General features: G+C 35.0%; 1 protein-coding gene across 2 annotated transcripts in view; it reads right to left on the minus strand.

The window, feature by feature from the left end:
- Positions 1-446: 446 nt before the first annotated feature.
- LOC106873617 (NADPH oxidase 2) overlaps positions 447-27,114 on the minus strand; it is a 71,231-nt gene continuing 44,563 nt past the window's right edge. For both annotated transcript variants that reach the window (XM_089338818.1, XM_014921063.3), the window contains 7 exons: positions 26,630-26,767; positions 24,866-24,984; positions 21,630-21,666; positions 18,121-18,203; positions 12,343-12,535; positions 9,086-9,210; positions 447-7,118 (listed from right to left, as the gene is read on the minus strand). In XM_089338818.1, the coding sequence (XP_089194944.1) occupies positions 6,983-7,118; positions 9,086-9,210; positions 12,343-12,535; positions 18,121-18,203; positions 21,630-21,666; positions 24,866-24,984; positions 26,630-26,767 (831 nt within the window). In that variant the 3' untranslated portion in view covers positions 447-6,982. The remainder of the gene's footprint in view (positions 7,119-9,085; positions 9,211-12,342; positions 12,536-18,120; positions 18,204-21,629; positions 21,667-24,865; positions 24,985-26,629; positions 26,768-27,114) is intronic.

Below are 27,114 nucleotides of genomic sequence, written 5' to 3' on the forward strand. Positions count from 1 at the left end.
TAAATTTCCATTTTCTCTTTTTAGTAGTGTAAGCTACACCTAACTAAAACTATATGAGTGCTTCAAACCTTTACCATCATCCACCATATTTTATTTTATAGGGAGTAAATAAGTTCCAAATAAAATTTTCTTCATAGGGGAAATCAGAATCTAAAGAGGAGCTATACTAAATGTATACACCCTCTTTAAATTGAAACTAAAAGCAACATACCTTTTTTTTTTTTTTTTTCAATTACAACCTCAGCTGCAATATTTTTGAGCTTCCTTGTGTTTTTGTCCTGTATTTTTCCATATTCAGTTAATTAAGAATATTACCACTCCTGCATCACATTTTTTCTGCTAATCCACTCTTTTTACAGGCATCTCATTTTGCAACCAAAAGATGGCTGCTATTGAGACAAAACTCAAAATGTATACAAGATGAAAAAAATTGAACTTTTAAAATGTTGAAACTTTAGTAAAAAGGTAACGATTATTTATTGACAAAAAGTAATTTATATAAACACCTTGGATAAACCAAGACAAAGGATGAAAATGCCAATAAAGTTGCAGTAAATGAATTAAATGATGCCAGTCTGAAAGCAGTAGAGCAAATGAGTCGACTAGTTTTGTATAAAAAGAGTATGACCACATTCACATTCTTGAGAAACACCCTAAGAACACCACAAATGTTGGGGTGGAATTTACTTAATATTTTAGTGTTGGTTAGAGTGGAAAGTAGGAACAACTGTGCTGATGCATTCCATATTTCTGTGGGGTGGGTATCATTATTCTAAAAGTCAGGGAGGGGTTTCATTTCATTCTATATGACAGCCAAAAGAACCATTTACTTGGACAACTTCATTAACTAGATTGCAGATGTACTGTTTCTCTCGCTACTGCTTTTTTTGGTACTACAGTGGCCTCCACTCTCCTCACCAGATTAGCTAAATAACTACCTGACATTTTTCTTTCTTCTCTTACCAGTCCCTGTGCAAAACACTTTCACCAGTTCTTCTTCCTTGTATCACATTTATCCTATCATTCAACTTCATCAATCTCACCAGTTTCCAAAGGTCGTCGACACTATTCCACCTTCCCTAACAAACTTTTTAAAAAATTACAATAAATATTACTTCCTCTTCTTCTTCTAATGATAGCTAAGATGATATTATGGAATGGAGTTACTCAATTTTAAGTATTATATATTCTTTTCAAGTCAGACCTACATTCATACATTACCGGCATTTCCCATTCTCTGTGAGTTCTTCAAAGTAAAAGCAAGCTTTGGTTTTTAATGAATAATGAATTAATTCTATTGTATACACAATTGTTTTCACATTTTTGCTCATTTATTCTATATGTGTATGTGTATGTGTATGTATATATATATATATATATATATATATATATATATATATATATATATATATATATATAGATAGATAGATAGATAGATAGATAGATAGATAGATAGATAGATAGATAGATAGATAGATAGATAGATAGATACATACATATATCTATAATTTAAGTGTGTGTGTGTATATAAAGAGAGAGAGAGAGGGGGGCAATTATGTGGGTAAACAAATTAAATATAACAGCTTGGGTTTGATGTACAAAATATGTATATATGTATACATGCAAAACCAGAGAAAGCAAAGACTAAAGACTTTCAAATGATGACTATTTAAGTATATAGATATTATGATGAGAGATTGAACTTACACAGAGTACAAATAACAGAGAAAATTAAAGGGGAAGAAGTAAGGAGTTTATAAGTCCAACAGCTGTTTCTGGAAGTTTGGAGATCTATCACAATGTTTGTAGATGTAGTTCACCACAAGATGCAGGCAGCAATGGAAGCAAATAAATCAAGCTTCCATCAGCAGAGTAGAAAAAGGTCTTACATTTCAGACCATGATGCAGAGAAGTTTAAAGATGGAATGTTTAGATGTGGAGATCAAGCAGTATTGGAAGGAGGAAGTAGGAGGCTCAGTGGGGTTGTGGGGAGTGTTGAGGCAGGGAAGGGTGAGAGGAGATAAGAGAGTCAGTTCAAGAAGGGGGATGGAGGTTAACAATGAGGGTATTAGGGAGGTGGTAATAGAGATGGACGGTTGGGAAATGAGTGGGAGGGGTGGCATGGGTAGTAATTGAAAGGTGGTCAGTTGTTGGGTTTGTGAATAGGTGTCAAAATGTAGGGGCAATGGCTATAAAACTATGAGAAGTTGAGACAGTGAGAAAAGAGGTGGCAATTATTAGAAAGAGGGAGAGAGTCTAATTCATAGATGCTTATAGGGTGACTAAGGAGAAATTTAAAGAGAGAAGTTATGTTGGCAGTGGAGGGAAATCACTGAGGTATGCAGAAATGTATGAGAGAAGATAGAGGGGGGTGAACAGAGTGGGAGTGAGTTAGTGGTCAAGGCAGCAGTAGTTAGTACCATAATGAAGGTGAATTGGTGGTGGAGGGAGAATGCTTAGGTCTGTAGAGGTGTATGAGATTGAGTGAGTTAGTAGTTAAGGGAGTGGAGTAGTTGTAAGTGCTTTTGAGAAAATGAGGAAAGAATACAACTTGTGAGGGAGGTGTGATGTGAATGTGCAAATGTGAAGGAATAATTTAGTGGAGGGGTAAGTTGCTAGGTCAACTTATTGTACCTTAAGGTTAATTGTAATTAAGGATAATTATAGTTAAGGGATTACATAGATTTAATAAAATGGGCAGACAATGAGTAGAACCTGTGTTTACAAGAGAGCATTATGTCTGAGAATCTATTAAGTAATAAGGGGTTGTGGTTGTGAAGAGTAGTGATTCTCTAAAAAACAATTTACAAATACTGAGGTTTGTGTTGTATGGGGGAGCCTTACTTATGATGAACCAGGATAGGGTATGGAGAACATTTTGGGATTTGAGGTTACATGGATAAGCAATTCTTGGGCACATCTACAAAGAATATTCCAATTCCACTGAGGGATCTCAACATGGAACTCTTACGAGTTCATTACCCAAATGAGGTGGAGAGCACTCAACTACGACCTCAAATCCAATACTTCTGACTTTTCCATTGATAAGGATTCTTACAATCTAAAATCTCACAAAAATCCATCCCCAACTCTTGCATTAGCTAACATTGAAAAGGATTTACATCAAGTTCTCTAATAAAATCAATTCTTTCCAGAAGGAACAATCCAGAATTATATCTAAAATAAGGACTTCACCACACCTACATATCTTTTCCTCCTCTAATAGTCACAAACTTCAACATTATTTACATTAATTACATTATCTACATTTGACAGATATTTGTCCTCATCTTATTTGTTGTTAACACGTTTCAGCTGATATACCCTCCAGCCTTTATCAGGTGTCTTGGGGAAATTTCGAACCTGAGTTCTCATCCCTAAGGTATTTATCGATGTTATTATTATTATTATTATTATTATTATTACTATTATTCAGGTCACTGCCTGGAATCTTGGGGTTAGTAGCCCACGCTCTTATGCCATATGCCCATGGGCAATTATGGAGTGAATTTTGGGCCTTATAAATCTAATATTCTCCTATCCTTCCTTAATACCGGTTCCCATATGCTATTCATATCTGCACTCGGTCTGCTTAGGAGGTCGTTGTGTCCTAGCATATGTGCTGCTTCTTTTAGTTTTCGTATTTTCCAGTGGTGTTCTCAGTCTATTATTCCTCCAACTTCATCCCCTTGTTCAATTCCAGGCAGTGACCTGAATAATAATAATAATAATAATAATAATAATAATAATAATAATAATAATAATAATAATAATAATAATAATAATAATAATAACATCGAAAAATACATTAGGAATGAGAACACAGGTTCTAAATTTCCCCAAGATACCTGATGAAGGCTGGACATATATCAGCCGAAACGTTGTGTTAACAACAAACAAGATGAGAACAAATATCCATCAAATGTAAATAATATAAATAATGTACATAATTCCTCATCTCTTAAATATAGAACTGTACAAACTTCAATGCCAGTTCTTAGAACCTACAATCTATCCCACCCTAACCCACCTAGTGGCTATAATACATCCCTTAGTAACCCCAGCCAACTCAGTAATACCAACCTCAAGACTTCTCCCCACAATACTACCCATATGGCCACCTATACTAGCGGTGATATCCCCTCCCAATCCAACACTGGTACTGATTATACTTCCAGCTCTTCTTTGTTGGTAACAGACCATAAGAACCTGACCTTCCCAGTGACAAACTCCAACTGTAGGACAAGTAAGAAAACTTGCAACACAGGTCATTTTCATTTTCCCCACAACATTCTTCCATGTGCATACCCACTGGTTTATGCTGAGTCTGGGAAAGATTAATTAAATGTTTGCATTTTGGGGAAAGGAGGTTTGTGGATCATGCTTCATAGAAGGCATGAGCATTGAGAGCAGGGAGTGGGTTGAAGCATCCTCCCCATAAAATGGAAATAAATTTCCATTTTCTCTTTTTAGTAGTGTAAGCTACACCTAACTAAAACTATATGAGTGCTTCAAACCTTTACCATCATCCACCATATTTTATTTTATAGGGAGTAAATAAGTTCCAAATAAAATTTTCTTCATAGGGGAAATCAGAATCTAAAGAGGAGCTATACTAAATGTATACACCCTCTTTAAATTGAAACTAAAAGCAACATACCTTTTTTTTTTTTTTTTTCAATTACAACCTCAGCTGCAATATTTTTGAGCTTCCTTGTGTTTTTGTCCTGTATTTTTCCATATTCAGTTAATTAAGAATATTACCACTCCTGCATCACATTTTTTCTGCTAATCCACTCTTTTTACAGGCATCTCATTTTGCAACCAAAAGATGGCTGCTATTGAGACAAAACTCAAAATGTATACAAGATGAAAAAAATTGAACTTTTAAAATGTTGAAACTTTAGTAAAAAGGTAACGATTATTTATTGACAAAAAGTAATTTATATAAACACCTTGGATAAACCAAGACAAAGGATGAAAATGCCAATAAAGTTGCAGTAAATGAATTAAATGATGCCAGTCTGAAAGCAGTAGAGCAAATGAGTCGACTAGTTTTGTATAAAAAGAGTATGACCACATTCACATTCTTGAGAAACACCCTAAGAACACCACAAATGTTGGGGTGGAATTTACTTAATATTTTAGTGTTGGTTAGAGTGGAAAGTAGGAACAACTGTGCTGATGCATTCCATATTTCTGTGGGGTGGGTATCATTATTCTAAAAGTCAGGGAGGGGTTTCATTTCATCTACTGGTTCAAAAGGCATCAACACATGCAGAGTAATAATTGTTATTCTGATAGCTGAGTGAGGGATTGAATTTAAAAAAATGAAATTTTCAAAAAAATTATCTTTCAGAAAGTTGGCTGTTATTTCAAGCATATCAAGCATCCATACACATAGAAATGAGCAATTGAATTTAAAAACATGTAGAATGTTAGAATGGGAGTGAAGTGGGTATGCTGAAAGCTAGGATGTGGGGTAAAAATAATTGAAATTTTGAAAATAAATTTATTTTTCAGATTCATGATCTCCAAGTTTTCATACATGGAATTAAAAAAAAAATTGGAAAAAGTGAAAACAGAAATTTTGGGGGAAGGGGTTGTGTTTGAAGTTTTGAATGGCTGAAAATTGTAATTATGTTGAAAACACAGGATACCAAAGGAACATTGGGAACAAAAATGAAATAAAAGTGGTTAGAGGGCATATTTGATACAATATGTCCCCCGATTTCTTCCACTTTTCAACTGTTTATACTCACTAATTGCTGAGACAAACAATCACTACTTTGCTTGGGTACCACTGTTTATATATATGTAGTGAGAGAGGTTACATACATGTGTGTACACACACTCACAGATATGTATATACATAGATGTAACTACAGTTTAGTGCCCCAGTAATCACCCTCAATTTTAACCATTTTTTGCCCCATAGCTTTTTTTCCTACAATATCAAATTTAGTACAGTTTTTCAGTATTGGTTTCTTGTCCTATTGGTTGTTCAGAAAAGCTTAATTATACTAATGGTTTTTCTAAAGTAATAGAGATATGATGGTTTAAATAGATGGTTTTAATAGAGATATGATGGTTTAAATATGAATTTAGGCCAGTTTCCATCACTTTTTGCCCAATAAACTTATATCCCCAGTAAGATTCTTCTCCTTTAGATCTTTGAGGAAAGCTTTGAGGAATATTATCTTTAAGTAAAATTATCCCTTAAAACAGTGGTTCCCAAACTTTTTCAGGTTGCTGCCCCCTTGGTTCTAAGGCCAAATTCCCAGTGGCCACCACTACCACCACCACTCACTATCACAGACATAGACCATTTTCTGTAACTAATTCAAAACAACAGTATTTCACAAATAAAACTTAACCTAGTTAACCCTTGTCTTTTTTGACACCTACTGCTCCATCTTTGTCACCCCATTATTCTTCAAAGCCCCCTTGGATCTTTCCACACACCCCATCCCCAGAGGGGCAGTACTACCCACTTTGGGAACCACTGTCTTAAAATAACAGATACAATTTAAAGACAATACCAGATGTTATTACTTTTCTGATTTGACTACATTTTGTCTTGTAAGGTTTTTTTTCTTCTTCACCATGATGAGGTTAATAGATCTTGGTTTCTCTCAGTGAATTCTTTTATTCAAATGCAATTAAAATAAATCAGAAATAAAGAAACTTTACTGCTTAGAAGTTATATCTATATGTTACACACCCAGTTCTTGAACACAAATTTTTTTTAATGTGACCAATTTTCTATTATAATATTTCAAAAATTCACTGACTGCACAGGTCCTTTAACTGCTTTTAACTGCGTTCAGTTTGGTTCAGAACTGGATTAGCTAGAGGGGATAGAAGCGGTGGTGAAAAATAAATGTTGACCTTCCCCTACTACTAAAGGTGAATGAGATATATATATATATGCATGTGTGCACACACACACACACACACACACACACACACACATGACAAATTAGAAACTTTCTTTGTTGAAAAAGAACTGAGTCCTCATGCCTTTGTCAGTTATGGAATCAGAGTGGGTGTTGCACATTTCACATAGGGTATTCGACAGTTGTGATGGCCCACAATAAAATACACCAATACTTTTCCTAAGAAAAGAGAAAAAAATATTTTTAGCTTCATCACATGTGTATGTACACAAAGACATTATACACACATACACACACACACATTCATTATGTGCGTGATGTAAAATAGACATAGTAAAGAGGTACATTTCATTCCTAGTATGTACATTATATAATGAACAACTGTATTGTTTGAGATATTTCAGTACATGTTGCTTCAGTGTAAACTCAAACAACATTGAAATAATAGAGTTACCTGTACTATAAGAGGTGTTCATTAAAGATTTCCCTTGACCCACTTCCCAAGGACTGAGATAGATGAAACTTGGCATAATTATTAGTCCTTCTCTGCATAGCCACCACCAATGGTGACACACTTCTGCCATCACTTTATGCAGCTGTGAAGACCTCGTCTGTAGAAATTGGTAGGGTGCATCTGGAGCCAGACTTTACCTCGGAAATAAGTTCATCATCATCCAAAAAGTGTTTCCCCTTCAAAAAAGACTTCATGGTTGGAAAGAGGTGGAAGTCAGTTAGTACAAGATCAGGAGAGTAAGGGGGATAAGGAAGGATTTCATAGCTGCAGGAGTGTGCTTTCATCTGGGCAACATGCACATTGTGAACTGGGGCATTGTCCTGGAGGAAGCAAACTTCTTTGGTCAGCATGTCACGCTTCTCTGTTTTGATGGCATCCCACAATTTCTGCAGCAGAGAAGCATAATATGTCCTGTTAATTGTGGTGCCCTTTGCCAGAAAATCCATCATCACTATTCCACACTGGTCCCAAAAGACTGTGAGCATCACCTTGCCTGCTGAGGGTTGGACATGAGCCTTCTTTGGTGAGTTATCATGCTTCCATTGCTTCGACTGGACTAGTTTCAGTACCATAGTGATGCACCCGTGTTTCATCCTGTGTCATAAGTCTGCTGAAAAAGTCCTCCTCATTTTCTTAGCACATTGCCAAAAGAGCCTGGGAGCAATTGACTTGTTCCTGCTTCTGAAAAAGTGTGAGCATCCAGGGAATCCATCATGCCGACAATGTCTGCAGGTGCAAATGGTTGTGAATGATTTTTTCCATGGACCCTACACTTATCTTCACTTCTTGGGCTAGTTGCCAAATAGTTATGCGGCAATCCTCCAAACTGGCAGCTTCCATTTTATGGACAGTGTCTTCATCAATGGTGGAATGTGGTCATCTAGGAATAGGAGCAGTTTCCACTGATATCCAACCACACTTGAACTGATGATGTTTGACTATGTTGTATGATGGTGCATCATCATCATAAACTTTTTTTCATTTCATTGAAAGTCTCTTTTGGTGTACAACCTTTCAAGTTTAAGAACTTGATCACTGATCTGCATTTAAGTGCCTCCATTATAACACCTTACTCCACTTCAGCTGTAAAAGACAAGCAAATACTAGTAGAAAGCTGCAATTTACAATGTGACATGTAGAAACATGTATGATAATACCTGTACAAGTTCTGTTACCTGCAATAACCAGAAGTAGGTCAGGGAAAATTTTTAATGAACACCCCTTGTATAGACAGTTCTAACTTAGATGTTTTACTTACACACTAACATCATTAACAACAACAACATAAACAAATCAAATATTATTATTCATCAGATAACTCCTTTCATGTTAAAACCAGTTATTTATATGGATATTTTCACATCCATTATTTTTATGCTTGTGATTCTGGGATGGTTTATTTTGGTGAAACAATTGTTTTTACAACTAGATGTCACTATTAATGTGATATATGGGTTGAATATATTTTTGGTTTTGTTAAGAAAATTACAGAAAACTTTTCTTGGTTAGGGAACAATAGTAATAGCAAATGCTTCATTTGCAGTAAATCACTTTTTTTTTATTTGAGGGAAAGTGTCATACAAAGGTCAGGTAATATAAACAATTTTGATTCTGATATGCAACTACTGAACTAACTAAATAGTATAATTAGAAGTTATTTTTTGTGACTTACCCTAAATGAGATTCTTTTATCTCTTTGAAGATGTTTGACCATCTTGGTCTCCCAAAGTGGGTTTTTTCTCGAAGTCTTGTTATTGGATCAATATTATCGCCAAAATGTAATGCTATATTTCCAATCTAGACAAAATAAATGATTTATACCAACATACAAAATTCAATTTTATGTATATTTCATTTCGTTCTACACCACGATACTTTTTCCGTCATCCAACAGAATCAACTGCCAAAATCAGGTGCTAGTTTTAGTTCAATGTTCATGTTTATTTATCTGATCATTTTAGTTTTTAGTCTGATACCATAAAAGCTACTGAAGCTTAAGCTATTTGAATATTTCATTAACGGTTACTAAACAAAATAACATATCTTTTGTTTTTGAAATCTTTCCTTCCCTTGCATGTTATTTGAACATTGAACACATTAGCAGCTCTAGTCAACATGTTAACTGCTTAGCAGGCTACAAGTTATTTGTAAGATGATATGAATAATATGAAAAATTACATGCAATAGAAAGACATTCACAGACTTAGGTACAGAAAACAATTCCTTTCAGATACTGATGGTTATAATAATAATAGTGCAAATATATTTAAATACAACCACATATACAGAGAAAAATTTCCTTAAACATAATTACTTTACTCCAATAAGGAAACCTCAATGTGATTGTCAGCCCCGCTAGAAATTGCAGTCAAATCTCTGAAACATACCATATCAGCTTAAAAAGAAGGTGATATTGAATAAAGTCTAAAAGCAATGATGATATTGTCATACCTTTCATTGTACATGTGCTGAATAAGGGCAAGTCTGGGCCTAAACAAACAATCTCATTTCTATTTTATATAAATACTTGGCTAAAGCTGAGTTCTGAAAACCTATTAGCTCTGCAGGTTGAAGCTGAACACTGTCTTGAATATATAGAAGACAATGAAAAGTTTATTTTATTCAACTCAATATCTTTTATATTTTACTTGTTTCAGTCATCAGACTACAGCCATGCTGGAGCACTGCCTTGAAGGGTTTTAATTAAACAAATTGATCTCAAGACTTGTTTTTTTTTAAGCTTGGTACTTATTCTATTGGTCTCTCTTGCCAAACTGCTAAGTTAAAAGGATGTAAACACACCAACACCAGCTGTCAAGCAGTAGTGGGGAACAAATACAGACACAAACACATGCACACATACATACATATACATATATATATATTAGTGTATCTGGGGAGAGTCATTCTCTTTTAGTGCCTCACTGGTTCAATTTCCACTCATTTACTTTTCTATTTTTCTAAAGTCTTTGTTGTGCCTTGCAACCTCTTCAGTGGTTGCTGAGTCAACAACTATTGAAGAGGTTGCAAAATGCAATGAAAATTTAGAAAAAGTAAATAAATAAATGAATGGAAATTGAACTGGTGAATGTGTTAGGCAATAAAGTACTAAAAGAGAATGACTCTCCCCAGATACAATAGAATATGCTTCAACACATGAATTCACAAAGAATCTTGCAAGCCAAATGCAAAAACAAAATATATATGTATATACATATATATATATATATATATATATATATATACAACAGGCTTCTTTCAGCTTCCATCTACCAAATTCACTCCCAAGGCTTTGGTCAACCTAAGGTTATAGTAGAAGACACTTGCCCAAGGTACCATGTGGCTGGGAAGCAAGTTTCTTACTACACAGCCACACAAATATCTAAAAAGAATCAGCTTAAAAACTTGAGAAATTTCTTGTTTCCACAAACTATACCTACCCATGGTGTCTATTTATATGAGGTGGTATTAAAAAGTTCCCTGACTAGTTATATTTAATAAAAAATAACTTATTTGTCAAAGTTTTAACACCATCTCCTTTGAAATAGTCACCTTGTGTAGCAATGCACTGGTCCCAGCATTCCTGCCACTTTTGAAATCTGGCCTAGAAGTCATTTTCTGTAAGTCAGTTGAGGACCTTCTGTGATTGTTCTTAACAGTGTTAAAACAGCGACCTCTGAGCTGCATTTTCATCTTGGGGAAGAGATCGAAGTCCATAGGTGCTAAATCTGGCAAACTGAGCAGGTGAGGAAGTGATACCATGTTGTTTTTGGTGAGAAATTAACAAGTAAAGAGAGCTTGGTTACAGGGTGCATTGTGGTTGTGAAGAATCCAATTCTTTGTGCTCCACAGATCTGGTTGCTTTCACTCAATGTCCCCCATCAAATGCTTCAAAGCGTCACAGTAGAACTCTCAATCGATGGTCTGGCCCTGGGGAATGAATTCTCAATGCACAATACCACATTTCCGGGTGCGATGCTCATGGCAGGTCTTCCAGATTGCTCATCATCCTTCAGGGGTGTTCTTCCACTTTTGAAATGCTTGTGCCACTCAAAACATTGCATATGACCCATTGCTTCATTGCCATAAACTTGCCGAAGCATGCTCAATATCTCTGTAGCAGACTTCCTAAGTTTAATGCAAAATTTCACATTGGCTCTTTGTTCCAACTTCCTGTCCATGATAAAATTGCAGACTACGGCATATACGTGATCACAGAATCACAAATTTCACAACTTGGAAAGTAAACACGGTAACGCCACTCAACACACTGCCTAATGAAGGTCACTGCTAGCTTTCACTGTACACACAATCATGTGCTGTCGTTTGTTGGCACACTACAGAACTAGTCTGGGAACTTTTTAATACCACCTCATAATTAAATAGACAACCTAAGAGAGTAAAAGCTTTTAGTTAAGAACAGAGCACAACATCATTCATAACTACCGAACCACTCTTTTACTTGTTTCAGTCATTTGACTGTGGCCATGCTGGAGCATCGCCTTTAGTCGAGCAAATCAACCCCAAGACTTATTCTTTGGAAGCCTAGTACTTATTCTATTGGTCTCTTTTGCCGAACCGCTAAGTTACGGGGACGTAAACACACCAGCATCGGTTGGGGGGACAAACACAGACACGCAAACATATACACACACATACATATATGCTTTGGTCAGCCCGAGGCTATAGCGGAAGACACTTGCCCAAGGTGCCATGCAGTGGGACTGAACCCGGAACCATGTGGTTGGTAAGCAAGCTACTTACCATACAGCCACTCCTACGACCACTGGCAATTATTGCTTAACATACTATCAACATGTGATGGACATAATTACTGCTGTCAAATACTGAACATATATGACGATGATAATGGTGGTTGTCATAACAATAATGATGTTAAACATGCAGATAGCAAAGCTGATGTATTACCTGGCTTTTATTTAAGCCACGTGTCAAGTAGATGTTGTAACTCAGGAACTCTTTCTGATTCATCTTTTCAAGCATGATTTCTAAAGACACAAGAAGTTCCTGGAAGCATTCAAAGGCTTGTGTTTGAGGGCAGATCCAAAAAAAGTAAACTTTTTTCAGGACTTCCTTGAAATTCCGTTTTTCAATTTCTTTGCTGTTTAGGGATTAAAAATATAAAATGAACATATACACAAACAGACTGTTCTCATTTAATGACTGAGTTACATTCCAACAGCCCTATCATTAAGCAAATTTGTCATTAAACGAATATTCATAGGGTACGTATTTTTTTTTATAGGTATAGTGCACTGTACGTACATATAAAAAACAGAATACCATACTGTATAAAGTATATGCCAGTACAGGGCCAAGAATCACTAACATAAATTGTTGAAAAATGAATAAGTAACAGTAAGATTATCACAAGGAAAACCTTAAAAGTTAGGATATGGATACTGCATTATTGTAGCTCAGACATCGTAAGTATGTTTGTGATTCCAGGCCCAGTACATAAGATGCCTAATAAACTTTTCTCAGGATTATATAGAAAAGGTGAAAAGGTTTAAGGGAAACTCAAACATAATAACTTTGTTTTACTTTGGATAAAGATTACAAAAGCAACTCATTCTTGACATCAAAATGCATGAAAAATCCCGTCAGTGTTGTTTGTTTTGTTATCTTCTTTTTTTTGTCATAAATTCCTCGATAACATCTGAAAAGTTCAGTTGTCTGCCTTTCCACCTTGGAAAGGCAGACAACAGGTGAAGATGTATTCTTCCTCTTTGGAGGCATCTTGTAGTATGGGGTGCAAGAGATAATGGAAAAAAGAGACGAAATAGTAAAATAGGTACAGAGAGCATCACTACATTGCCTGGCTGAGCACAGGGGGGAGAGTGAGAAAGCGAGCATGGCGGGGGTGAGGCTGGGTGCTCGAGATGTGCTGCCGTCATGATGGCAGTTCTCGTACAGTGCACAATACGGCAGTCAAAGTTTTTAAGTTTTTATATTTTGTAAAATATGTAATGACGGCTCATAAAGTTTGTCGTAACTCTGAGTGGTCGTTAAATAGGTAGGTCATTAAATAAGTAGGTCATTAAATGAGGACAGTCTGCATACAGGGTGCAATGGGTAAATTGTCGCCATTTTATATTTTTTATTTTATGCATGCACGTTGTTTGTTTTTGATTTTGTTGACTACACAGTATAGTAGGGGCAGTTGGGCACCATCTGTGAGAAAACAGCACCGTGACACAATTCTGCCAGAAATTTGGAAACAACATAATGTACTGCTTGGCATTTGTGCTGGAAGCTCCAATACAAACATTTCAGAATGTTTGGGTGTCAATCTGAGGACATGTACCAAGAGTGATAAAAATCAAACATCCAGTCAACATCATGGTGTTTGGAGTGATCATTAGTGATGGTGACGTTATGGCTCCATTCATTTTCTCACACAGCCTCAGACTCAACTCGGAGGCCTACATCAAGAGCCTGGAGGAGATAGTGCTGCTCTGGGTCAAGAGGGTGGCTGCTGGAAGACCCTATGTCTGGCAACAGGACTCTGCACCATCTCACACAAGCAGAAGAACCCAGTCAAAGCTGTCAGACAATTTCTGTGAGCACATCACCCCAACATCTAGCCACCTAACTCCCCAGACTGCAACTCCCTTGATTATTATGTGCGGGGCACAGTTGAGTGAGAGACCAACAAAACTCCTTGCCAAAGATGAACTGAAGGCAAAAATTATAGCAGCATTCACCAACTTAAACAAAGAGACCATTCAGAAGAGTTGCAGGAAATTCCAAAGTTGTCTGGAGGCCATGGTTGAAATCAATGGCAATTTTATTGAATAAATTTTATTCATTAGTATTTCAAGATATTTTTATGTAATTTTGGTAAATATATCTGCTAAAATGAGATGTCAGTATTATTTTCATTTTTGCATAATTTAGACAATTTATTCATCACACCCTGTATGTGTGTGTGTGTGTAAAACAACTAAAGGAATAGAGATATTGGTATCAGTTTAGTTATCCAGTTACAGTTGTTTCAATAGGTGAGATAGTTAAATCATGCTGGGACATACATAAACAATGATTATCCAAGTTCATGAAATATTAAAGGATATTTATTTTATTTTATACTCTGTAACAGAAGGGCATTTCCTGGATTTTCAACTTGTGTACAATACTTTTTATTTTCTAGATTATGTTTCCCTTCTGTTAACCTGGAGTTTGCATGAGCACTGAGGTAATCACCTATATTTCACAAATAGCCCTTTACTTCCAATAATTTCTCTTTTCCTCTCTTGATATATATATAGTATTTAATAAATCATATGGTATACACCTGGTCGTATGTAATTAATGAGAGAGAGACTGAGGATAGAAGATACTAGAATCTTTATTGATTACTACAATTGTTTCAACCCATCTTGCATCAATCCCTCATGCATGAGATACTGTACAACTGGTTTAGGTGTATCTCTTAGTGTAGATGTGTCTCCTCAAGTGATTTAAAGAGATATCTCATTAAAATAAACTCTGTTTTGCACAACTTATTACTGCATGTTTTTTTCTTGGTCTTTTTATATAGAAATCTTATAGAAGATTCATAACAAAGATGAGATACATAAAGAAACAGATACAGAATATAGTGTAAATTGTTTTGACCCATCTAGCATTTGACCCCACGAGGGATCAATGCAAGATTTGTTGAAACAATTGTAGTGATCAATACAGATTTTTGTATCTTCCATCTTTTTGGTTGGCCCAAGGTTATAGTAGAAGACACTGAACCCAGAACCATGTGATTGGTAAGCAAGCTACTTATCACACAGTCACTCCTGCACCTATGTATATATATGTGGGGGAGGGGGCCTGTGCGTGTGTGTGTGCACGCGTGAAGGTGCATGGCTTAGTGGTTATGACTGTGAGATTGTGGGTTTGATTCCTAGACTGGGCATTGCATTATGTTCTTGAACAAAGCACACAACATGTCCAAGATAGGAAGCTTCACACTAGGGAGAGAGAGCACTGTGTGAATGACAGTGCTGGGTGAAAGGTAGTGTTTCTTTTAGACACCACCTGTGTTGTGCTTAAAAACTTTTTTATATTCTTGAATGTGATAAAGTGTAGAATTAGATTATAATCCTGCTTCCAGCTTCAATGTTGCTGCCAGGATTTGAAAAATAGTGCACATTCTCCCACCCCTTATTTTGTGATATAGGGAGGGGGAATTTTTTGCATAAGGATAAACTCATTATTCAAAGAATAAATACCATCAATAGTTTCCTCAACTGTAAAGAGTCTAGGCCTTTCCCCTTTACTAGACAAAGTATTGGGTTCATTACATGCTCAAGTCATTGCAAAAAGAAATCTGATATATTTCTGATTAAAATCAAAAGTAAACAATGACTATGGGGGGACACCTTTAACAATGAGTTATAAACATTTGTGACTACAAGGCTACAACATGATCAGTTGTCTATTTTTAGCATTTTATCATCGTTTTTAACATGTGTTGTTTCTTACCACTTTAATGGGAATCCAGTAGAGATTACATTTAGGCTAATCCTGCTATACAAGGAACACAGTGCAATAAAGTTAACACAGATACATCCACCCTAATCCTCAATGACCATTAAATCATCCTCTTTAGTCACATCTTCCTCACATTATACATGTATAAATGTATATGTATGTGTGTGGCTAGATTTATGTTTGAACCTGATGTTTGAACTCTATCACACCACTACTCCAGAGTTTCTTGTTATATAAATTCATTTGAAATATGGAACCAAAAGCAACAAAAGTTAAGAACTGTAAATTTTACTGCTTTATCTATCTCTAATACTCACAAATTCATCTTGTATCTTATGAAATCTATTCGGTACTATGACTACATAGGTCTTACAGTATTCTCCATTATATATTTCAGCTTTGATGTAGTTTTTTCGCTTATTACTCAACTAGATTTTCAGAATTTTGCAAGCTACAAATGTTGTTTTTAAAGTTTACCCACTCCTTTAGTAATTCTAGTAACATATTCAATATATTTCCATCATCCCTTCTTTGTGCAGTATTATATTGTGTTTGTCCATTATCTTTAATTTCTTTCTTTTCTATTTTCCTTGGGGCCGATAGGGACTGCTACCATCTTAGGCACAAAATACTCCTGAGATGTTTCTGATATTTAATGTATCCTATTTTGTATCTCATTTCACAGAGTATACCCCTTCATCAGTTGTCCCTGTTTCATCTACTCTGCCATTGTCTCTTCTCATGGCTTGTCTATTTGTTTTTTTCGTTTTTCGAAAAAAGTTTGTTTTCTATGTTTTCGTTTCTCATTGTGTTTAACGTTTTTTTTCATGTCCTGTACCCATATATGCATGTATATATACATATATATGTAGGTAAGTACATATATGTATGGATATATGCATATATTTATATATTATTTATATTATTATATGATCAAATGCCATGCATCCTTTTCCAAGTAAGTTTTATCTATATATATATATATATATATATATATATATATATATATATATATATATATATATATATATATATATATGTATATATATATATATATATATGTATATGTATGTGTGTGTATATACATATATATGTGTGTATGTGTATATATATATTTGTGCCTTGTTGTACCACTCTTATGAATTTATACATATATATATATATATATATATATATATATATATATATATATATATATATATATATGTATGTATTTATATGTGTGTGCGTATATATATATATATATATATATATGTGTGTGTGTATACATATATATATATATATATATATATGTATGTATGTATGTATGTATGTATATATGTATACGACAGGCTTCCTTCAGTTTCTGTTTACCAAACCCACTCAGAAGGCTGGTTGTCTCTCTATCAGTGTATCTCAACCAATGGCACCATCGACTAAGTTTTATTGGCACTATCGGTCTACCTAAGGAGACACTTGTCCAAAGTACCATGCAGTGGAATGGAACCCAGAATCATGTAGTTGGGGATGAAGCTTCTTACCACACAGCCACACCTGTGCCTATATGTATAGCCTTTCTTTTCTTTCTTTCTTTTGTACTGTAAACATGAATACCATCAGATTCTGCCAAAGGACCCCAACTACTTTTGCTTTTCTCAAACCTACCTTCTGCATCTTGATGTTTTCTCCACTACCCTCACAACTTCCATGACATTTTCTTTCTATAACACTCTTGGATCACTGAAAAACTGAAACTTTTGTTTCAACTGTGTTAGATCTGAAGCAATAATATATGGTTGTTCCCTACAGATATTCCTTTAACCTTTTAGTATTTAATCAGGCCATATCCAGCCCAAATATTCTACCTGTGTTATGCTCAAATTGGCCAGAACCAGCCTTTCATACCTACTTGATACTATCATTTTAAAAATAAACAATCACATCGTTGAAATCTTGAAGCTATGTGATAATGCATGATTAATTCAAAATAATATGAAAAGAAAACATATTTGACAGACTAATGTGAATGCTAAAAGGTTGAATGCAACATAGCCATGCTGGATAAAAACAGTTCCTTTTTATGTTGGAGTAGTCAGAGGACATAGTGGTTGAGCAACATCAACTGTTTAACCAACTAGTTCTTAGGTTTAAGTGTGAAAATATCTTCTTTTAATGATATTATAAAACAGTGTTTATATTAATAGAGTTTGTACTTACCAAATGTATCTTAGTACAGATGCAAATGGAGTTACACCAATTCCTGTTCCAATAAATATGTCCACATCATAGCAAAAAACATCCTAAAATAATAAAACAAATTAAAGATCTATTTTTCAACACACTGACTGTACAAATGTCTGAACAAATGTACACTTTTTTATTGTTAGTTATCATTATAATAATTTTTGTTTGGTTTGGTTCACAACCCCTTCCCCCATCTCTCTCTCTTTCTCTCTATCTCTCTCTCTCTCTCTCTCTCTCTCTCTCTCTCTCTCTTGCACATACAGATAAATATATACAAATATGACAATATCATTATCTGTCTCTCTCTTTGTATATATGTATGTGTACATACATATGTACATATACATTCCTCAGCATGATCGTTAAAAACATTTAGACAACTTATTGAGCTAACTTATTATGACATGGAAAAATATGAACTTCAATACTGAAACTTTTCTTAAGTAAACTTACAAAAAGCATTGGTTTTTCCTTGTTTGCTTTTGAGATTTATCTATCTGTGTATCTGTTTCTTTGTCTTTTTGTTTACATACATATTTATTAGTCTGTCTTTCTGTGTTTCTATTTACCTAGCTACATATCTATCCAACTCTCTCTCTCTCTCTCTCTCTCTCCCTCTTTCTTCAGCTGTCTGTCTGTTTCTCTAGTTGTCTGTCAATCTGTGTTCGTCTGTTTATCTATCTCTCTACCTATCAACCTATCTGTCTTTCTATTGGCTTGTCTTCCTCGATTTCAGCACGTGTATTCATAGTGAATGTATATTGTAATGTGGTGATTGACGATTTAAAGTCTATTCTCAGCATATTAGCATAGAAATCTTTTTTCTTTTGCCCTTGTTTATAATTGTTTTTCTATCTGTCTTTTTCTCAGTGTATCTATTTGTCTTTTTATTTACTTGTCTGTTAGTCATTCTATATCTATCTTTCTGTCTATCTATCTGTTAGTCTCCCTCTATGTATCTACTTAACAGTCTGTATCTCTTGCCATGTAACACCAACACTATCTGTCCATGTAAGTTTCTTCTATTTCATCACTTCAGTAAAATGGCTAAATGATTACTTTCAAGAAATTCATTTCATTATTAAACAATTTATCATATATGTAACTTCACAAAAACAAGCTTCAAAGCAGTGGCAGCTTATGAGGAGAAATATGCTGTATCAAGGACAAAGACAATCATTTTGTAAGCAAATGCTAAGAGATACTGTGAATTTCATCAGAAAGTTTTAGTCACTAAGCAGAAACTGTAGCATGATATGTGCTTCGATATAGAACAGCAAGAAAATAACTGTCAGAGGAACAACTTCACCATTTTGTACCACCTTGTTGTACCACTCTTATGAATTTATACATATTTTTCAACACACCGACTGTACAAATGTCTGAACAAAATATTACTTATCCTGGGCTTAAAACTATGGCACAGATGCTCATTATACGATGAAAAATATCATGACGTACCTGTCATCTTTGCAAACTAACGATATATGTCATACTCTAAGATGGCAAGCTGGCAGAATCGTTAGCAGGCCAGGTAAAATACTTAGTGATATTTTGCCTGTATGTACATTCTGAGTTCAAATTCCACCAAGGTCAACTTTGCCTTTCATCCTTTCAGTATCAATAAAACAGGTACCAGTTGAGTACTGGAGTTTGATGTAATGGACTTTCCCTCTCCCCCAAACTTGCTGGCCTTGTGCCAAAATTTGAAACCAATATATGTCATACTTATGAGAGATTAGTATATAGACGTAGTTCAGTGTCAAAACTGGAGCAGGTTGAGTTGATAAGAGACTTAGCTTTGTTAATAGTTAAGACATTTAGTCACCATGAATGGTGCAGTTTAGTGCTGTTAGTTCTGAATGTATTATAAGCTTCCAATGCGGAAGTAGTTACTTCTGTAAATATAGCTTAAAGTAGAATAGCCGCAACTAGACTGACATGTCTTAGGTAGAGGATATGAAAACTAAAACTGCTCATTGTGTTATGGCAATGTAAACTGCTTGAGAATTGACCCACAGTAAAATTTAAGGAAGATGTTTCAGAAATATTAAGCATATGAAATAGTCAACTAGTTAGTTTTAATTTAAACATGTAAATTAATTTTGAGTTTAATTCTCAATTTCTAGAAATTATATTCTTTTTTCTTTGAGTTACTAACAATTATTATAAGGTTTCGTTTTTTAAGGAAGATGTTTCATTTGAGAATGTTTTGCATACATTTATTAGAACATACTCCTCCGCTTTATTTATCTATGTTCAGGCCATTGGCCACTTTAGTTATTTCCCTTAGCTCATTTTATTTTTATATCTTTTAATCATGGTTTTCATTTTTTTCTATGTCCCATTTATTTCACTAAGCTGTTGGGTCACCACCAAGTATTTATCTTCATGTAGTATGTCAAAATCAAAGCAGCCGGATGGATCTCATCCCACTCCATGCCAGACTTATAACCAGCTGAAGTGGAATGGCTCAGCATAACAGACTCTGTTTACTAAGAACAATAAAATAATAGTCAAAAGAAACTGCAGTCTCACATTTAAGCAAATATACTTAGGCAACGAAGATAAAAACACAAGTATATATGAAAGGTGAAATATTCATGTACTAAGTGTTCAGGAAGTGTACCACGAGAAGCAGAAACTAACATGACAATAGGATGCCATTTTTTTGTTTTCTTTTAGTTATTAAAATCAGGTTTGTCTTTAATCCATTTCCCAGTGTCTGCTTTCGTTCCATTATAAATCAAGATGTTGCATGTATTAGAAGTCTAATTGTACTCTCTAACAGAGGGCTCCTTCCAAAAGGATTTGTTCAGGCACCACTAGACATTTCCACTTTATTTAGAGCAACATAGAACACCTTCTGCTTGATGGGTCTCACACCTTATTTAAGTTATGCAAAGAGGATGATTTAAACATAGTTTTGTAAGCTACAGAGCACCTGCTTTCTCCACCACATTATAGAATTGACCATTTGAGAGTTATTATTTTGATGTCAAAAAACATCTCCAACAACAGGCTATGAGTCATCAACTCTTTCAATACTCATCCAAATTAGACTGCTACAACGTTTGCTTGCCTGCTTGCTTGAATGAATGAATGAATGAATGAATGAATGAATGCATGCATGCATTCATGCATGCATACATACATACATACATACATGCCTAGACATGCAATTATATGCATGAGAATGGATTCATAAAGCAAATTTGCACATGCACTGACTCCAAATATTGCACATACATACATGAAGGAGCCTTGGATCTAGGTTAGAAACCAATTCTTTCTCTATTGGAAAGAAATCTTGAAATAAAGCTAAATAATAGCATGCATACATACAGTCATAGAGACTCTGAAAAAGGGTCACAGGCACTTCTCTCTCCCCTTTAACTGAACCCTTAAAAATGTATGTGTGTGTATAAACTAAAGGGAACATAGCAGTCAGAATCATAACTTGAGTTATTTTTAGACATTACCTTAATAGGTGTACCATAGGGTCCATCAACAGCCATGCTGCAACAATAAAACAAGTTCAATTATTAGAGATGACAACATTGGTATCATCACAACTATATCCACCACCATCACCAACAACAACAAAAAAGAAACACTACCCCTAACATATAGTGAATATAGTGTCACCATTATCATCATTGTCCTGATCAATATAACATCATCATCAGTTGTTTCTTCTTTGAATTCTCAATTTTTGTCGTAGAGACCTGAACCTGACAGTCAATCTCTCTGCCCACAGTAGATTTCTTCCAGAAAGAGAAAGAAGGAAAGAGGGAAAAAAGAAGTGACTCCAATACTAGATTTTATTTGGTCAACTTTGTCTTTCCTACTTGAAAGGATGAATAGCAAAGTTGACCTTGGTGGGACTTGAACTCATGAGCTCAGACAGCTTAAAGGCACTTTGCCTGATACTTTAATGACTCTGTTAATTCACCACCCCTTATCATTATTAAAAGACTCATCTACTCAAGAAGACATACTCATCACAACAGAATTGAGATCCTAAAACCAAGGTGCCACATAAAAAGTATTTATAGGTGCTGGTACCATGTAAAAAGCACTGGTGCTGGTACCATGTAAAAAGCACTGGGGATGGTACCATGTAAAAAGCACTGGTGATGGTGCAACATAAAAAGCACCCAGTGCATTGAAGACTATATACTACATATTGGATGCAGTGTGATGACAGCAACAGCAGGAGTAAATGTAAAGGATAAATAATTCAGTAAAATGCCTGCCTTGCAGCACTCAACAGTAGTACCACCATGACATCTGCAAATATCAGCCAAATGATCCTACATCCACCAGTTGTGATTCCACTTCCACAATAGTTGTGCTATATCAATCCAGTTCATAAAAATTCTCTCTCTCTCTCACACACTTGCCAGGGAACATGTATCTGCTATCACTATCTCTTTCCCAAAATTTGCTGAGTAATGGAAGTGTAATTACTATCTCTTTAAGTTATTCCCTCCTACACACTGTCTCTTCCATTATTCCCACCTCTACCAACCTCTCACCCAAATCCATCACCCTGTTTTCTATTCACTGCTTTCATCATGATGCTTTGAATGAATGGTGAATTAAGAATCTTTAGTCTCGCAAATACTGATGCTAGAGTTAAATGCAATATCTAAAGTGGTTGGCAAATAAACAGGATTAAAGGAACTTTTGGTCCTGTTGAGGAAAGAACACTAATCTTTAGCCACAAGAAATCAAAGAAATATAGAAAAATTACAAAACACACATTAAAGGGAATTACAAAGGAAATTTGTGAGATTTAATGGACAATTTAACCAAAATGAAAATATGATTTTTAAAGGACAATTATTTTCAAGTAAAGACTATTTGCCAATATAATGTGGCTGTCCTGAATGGGACGATTGTTACTGTTGTTTAGCCCCAGGAAACGTCATTTCCAGTTGGCTATACGACACAATATCTGTGTCCTTATATTTTCAAACAGGGAGCTCAGCACCCTGCTCCAGCACAAAGCAACATCTGTGGACCGGTTTCTGGGTTATTGCTCTTTATCAGCACAGAGTAGCTGCTTAGCTTAGGTGACATTGCCAAATTCCTGCTCAAAAATGTATAATTTGTAAAGTGACACACAGGCACTGATCTAAGAAATAGAAACATTATCATTTCTAAATTTCTCAAAGAGAGACATTCAGTAACAGTACTTCAAAGTAAAGACTATTTGCCAATATGATGTGGCTCTCCTGGAAGGGACAATTGTCACTGTTGTTTAACCCCAGGAGATGTCATTTCCAGCTGGCTATACAACACAATATCTGTGTCCTTATATTTTAAATATCATAAATAAGAAAAAGTATGATGAAGCACTCAATAATTAAAACAACATAATTAAATGAAAGATGGATCAGGTTGACAGACACCTCCCCCCACAACTTTACTAATGTTTGTATTGTTTCCTTGCGCACCCAATAATACAATTTAATGGGGTTTTTTAGTCAGTTGCGGTTGATAAACGATATCAATATCCTTCCACTGTGTTTGAAATTTAATGAATACAAAAAAACATTAGAATGAAATTTTATAAGCTAGAATCAAATTGAATGAGGTCATTCAGTCTATTTTTTTTACTTTAGTTACAAAATGTCCTTTCATAGTTTCTTTTCATGTGAGTGAAATTATCTTCAATACAACTGAATGTGTGTTTTTCACTTTGTGAATATCAAGTTTCAGTCTGAGGTTTCTTTGAACTCTTAGCTTGTTGTTTAATGAGAGTTTTGACTTTTCACTTCAGCTGCATCAAGTTTCTCAACCATGGTTATCAAAAAAGTCTGGGTAAGCATTTCTTAAGTATCTTCATCAATGTTACAAAATAAAGAGTCAACAACTACAATAACATTTACTTTGCAGAAGAAATGAATATTTAATTGGTAATACTGCCAAACATTTGTTAACTTCCTACATCTTATAACTGCTTCCATGATTGAAGTACTGTATAAGAGCAAATAAGAAAACACCTTCTAATGGAAATTCTTGGCTGCTAAGTTTTTTCTGCGCTAACTTTAAATGGTTCCAGTGATGCTTTAATAATACAGATTAATTCTTGCTTTCCATGATAAAAAGTGTTCATATCATGATTGCATTCAATGATAAACAGATGATCTACTTTCATAAATCACTCTAGAAAACTATTCCATCTAAATCAAGAAGCTAACACTCGTTGCAAATTTCTTCCCTGATCCTGTTGAACATAACATCATCATCATCATCATCATCGTTTAACGTCCGCCTTCCATGCTAGCATGGGTTGGACGATTTGAGTACCTTGTTAGATATTGCTTTATAAGAGAGATGTTAGTGATAGAAAAATTTGTCTTCTTTGGAAAAAAGAAAAAGAAGAGCCCAACAAGAAGATATGTAAAATCCAACAAAGAGAGGAACATCTTGCCCAGGATGACATGAAATTCTCGGTCCTCTGAATAAACAAAATCATCTACTCTCTGTCAGTAGGTGACAGAGGAAAAGTAGTTTTTAGTAAAAACATGCATCATAATCTAATGAAATATGGTGCAAGGGATCAGTAAAATGTACAATACATGACAAGATGAAAAAATTAGCTTAATGAAAGTAAAGACAGTGGTAATGATGGAGATGCAGAAGACAACTAGTTTTCAGATAAAAAAAAATACAAGCACAAAAAGAAAAAGTTGATGATCCTTACTCTGGTAATTCATTAGAAGTTGCTTCACCAGGATCTTCAATGTGACATGCTTTGGCCAAATCTCTTGTCCAATCACCAACAGTACGAATGTGCACAGAGAAAAAATCATCTTGTGGTGCCTAGATAATATTATAAACAGACAAGTGTTTATGTATTGCAGATAAAAGGATTTACTTTCATGAACAAAAAAAAGTTTTCTGAATCTTTATTTTTTGGGGTCCAAGTCAAAATGATTTTTCAGGTTTATGGTATCACATAGAGAATGATATAAAGGGATTTTCTAGCTGACGTATAAGGAAGAGCTGTAAGTAGGCGTGTGGAAGTTGTGCAGAATAGATTTTGTTTTACCATTATATCTAAAAAGTAGATGCTTCGGCAGACAGTTAAACAGCTGTGGGCCCTTGAAACCCAAGCTATTGCAGTACATCGTCCTTGCCCGAGATGAAGCAGTCGGCACAGTGGGGACAGCACAGTGACGTCCCGTTCATGGTCTGGTATAGCTCTTTATTTCCAAAATTTGGTGCCAGTCCTTCCAGTATCTTCCATGTATATATCACTGCATACCTCTCCTGCCTTCATTCCAGGGAATAGAGTCATAGCTCTTTCAATCTGTCCCAGTAGCACAGTCGTTCCATTGATGCACTAAACTCAGCTTGTGAAGACCTGTTGGGGCAAACGAAATAGTGTCCAATGAAGGCGTAGTTGTGGCGAGTGCTGGTGACACATAACAGCACTCCTGCCGGTGACACATAAAAGGTTCTCACTACACTCCCAGAAGGGCATCCAACTGTAGAAACCAAGCCAAAATCAAACTCAAATCTGGTGCAGCTCTCCAGCTTACCAGTTGCAGTCAAACTGTCTAAGCCATGCCAGCATGGAAAGAAGACACTAAATGATGATGATGATGTATACCTCTGATTTTAATTTTAAAACCCTGCATTTCTATTACTTGTTACTACTTTCTAGGCTGAGGTATTTTTGTATTTTGGTAAAGTTCAGCAAATTTTACCAAATTTCACTGAGAGATACAAAGAATGTCATTCATGCTAAACAAAGGTCAGTCATGTGAAACAAATTTTATGTGTGGCAGAATATTCTATGTTGAAGTAGGTGGAACATTAGGTTTAAAAAATTCAGAGCAACCAGTTGATGGCTACTCCCTCTAATTATGAATATGGGTTTCATGAAAATGAACTAAATTTGAGGTACTGATAAGCAAGAAATGCATAATAAATGGGATGACAGATTCTGAAAGTAGTTAAGAAATCTCAGGGAAAAGTCAGGAAAAATAAGAACACTCAAAAGTGATACAGTTTCAGTATTTGAACAAACGAACACTGATTACACCAAAGATATTGCCAATACTGAGGGCAAATAGTTTCTTTACGTAACTGCGAAATTAAATTTCTTAGTTATTCCAATAATGATCTGCCAAAAAATTAAATTTGATATTTCGTACAAGTCATGTTGCTTCAGTAAAATTGACATATCTCAACAAAAACATATCTTCAGACATTGCATTCCTCAACAAAAGATAGACTGGTATATAAAACTGCTTTCCACAGTTAAGTGTAATGAAATTTTGAGTCTATAGATCTGGTTTCCATAGAAAAAAGGATTGGCTGTAGTTTTAGTAATCCGAAGTAGACTGAAGCCAGAGGATTGTTGTTTTAGGTAAAGTGTAGTAAAATGGAGGCTGAAAAGAATATGATGATGTAATGAGTGGACAAAACAAATAAACAGTACAAGCTTTAAAAATCTCACCGATGTCAGTGTAAAAGGATGCCATTCCAATTTTGAAACAGCAGGACACTTTAAAAATATATATTGACCAGGTGACATTCTGAATCCTCCAGCTTGTTTCATTTGTAGTTGGTAGGTTTGACTGGGATGTTTAACTACCTGTGACAGACACAATAATGAGAAACAAATTAAATAAAACCAAAATAATATACATACAAATAATGTTCAGTAGAGTTACTACTTGCATATTTTATAAAGATTTTAGAACTAGTTACTTTGCTTAATATACATACAGATATCTGTCTATCTTCTGTTTAACTATAAAATTTTCAGAATTGAAAAGCACTTGTAATGGTGTCACATAAAAAGCACCTAGTACACTCTGTGGAGTGGTTGGTGTTAGGAAGGGTATCCAGCTATAGAAACTAAGTCAAAACAGACTGGAACCTGATGCAGCTCTCTGGCTTGCCAGCTCTGGTCTAACCTATGCCAACATGGGAAATAGA

Source organism: Octopus bimaculoides, chromosome 21 (assembly GCF_046866305.1).
Source record: "Octopus bimaculoides isolate indiv1 chromosome 21, ASM4686630v1, whole genome shotgun sequence".
Classification (NCBI taxonomy): Eukaryota; Metazoa; Mollusca; class Cephalopoda; order Octopoda; family Octopodidae; genus Octopus; species Octopus bimaculoides.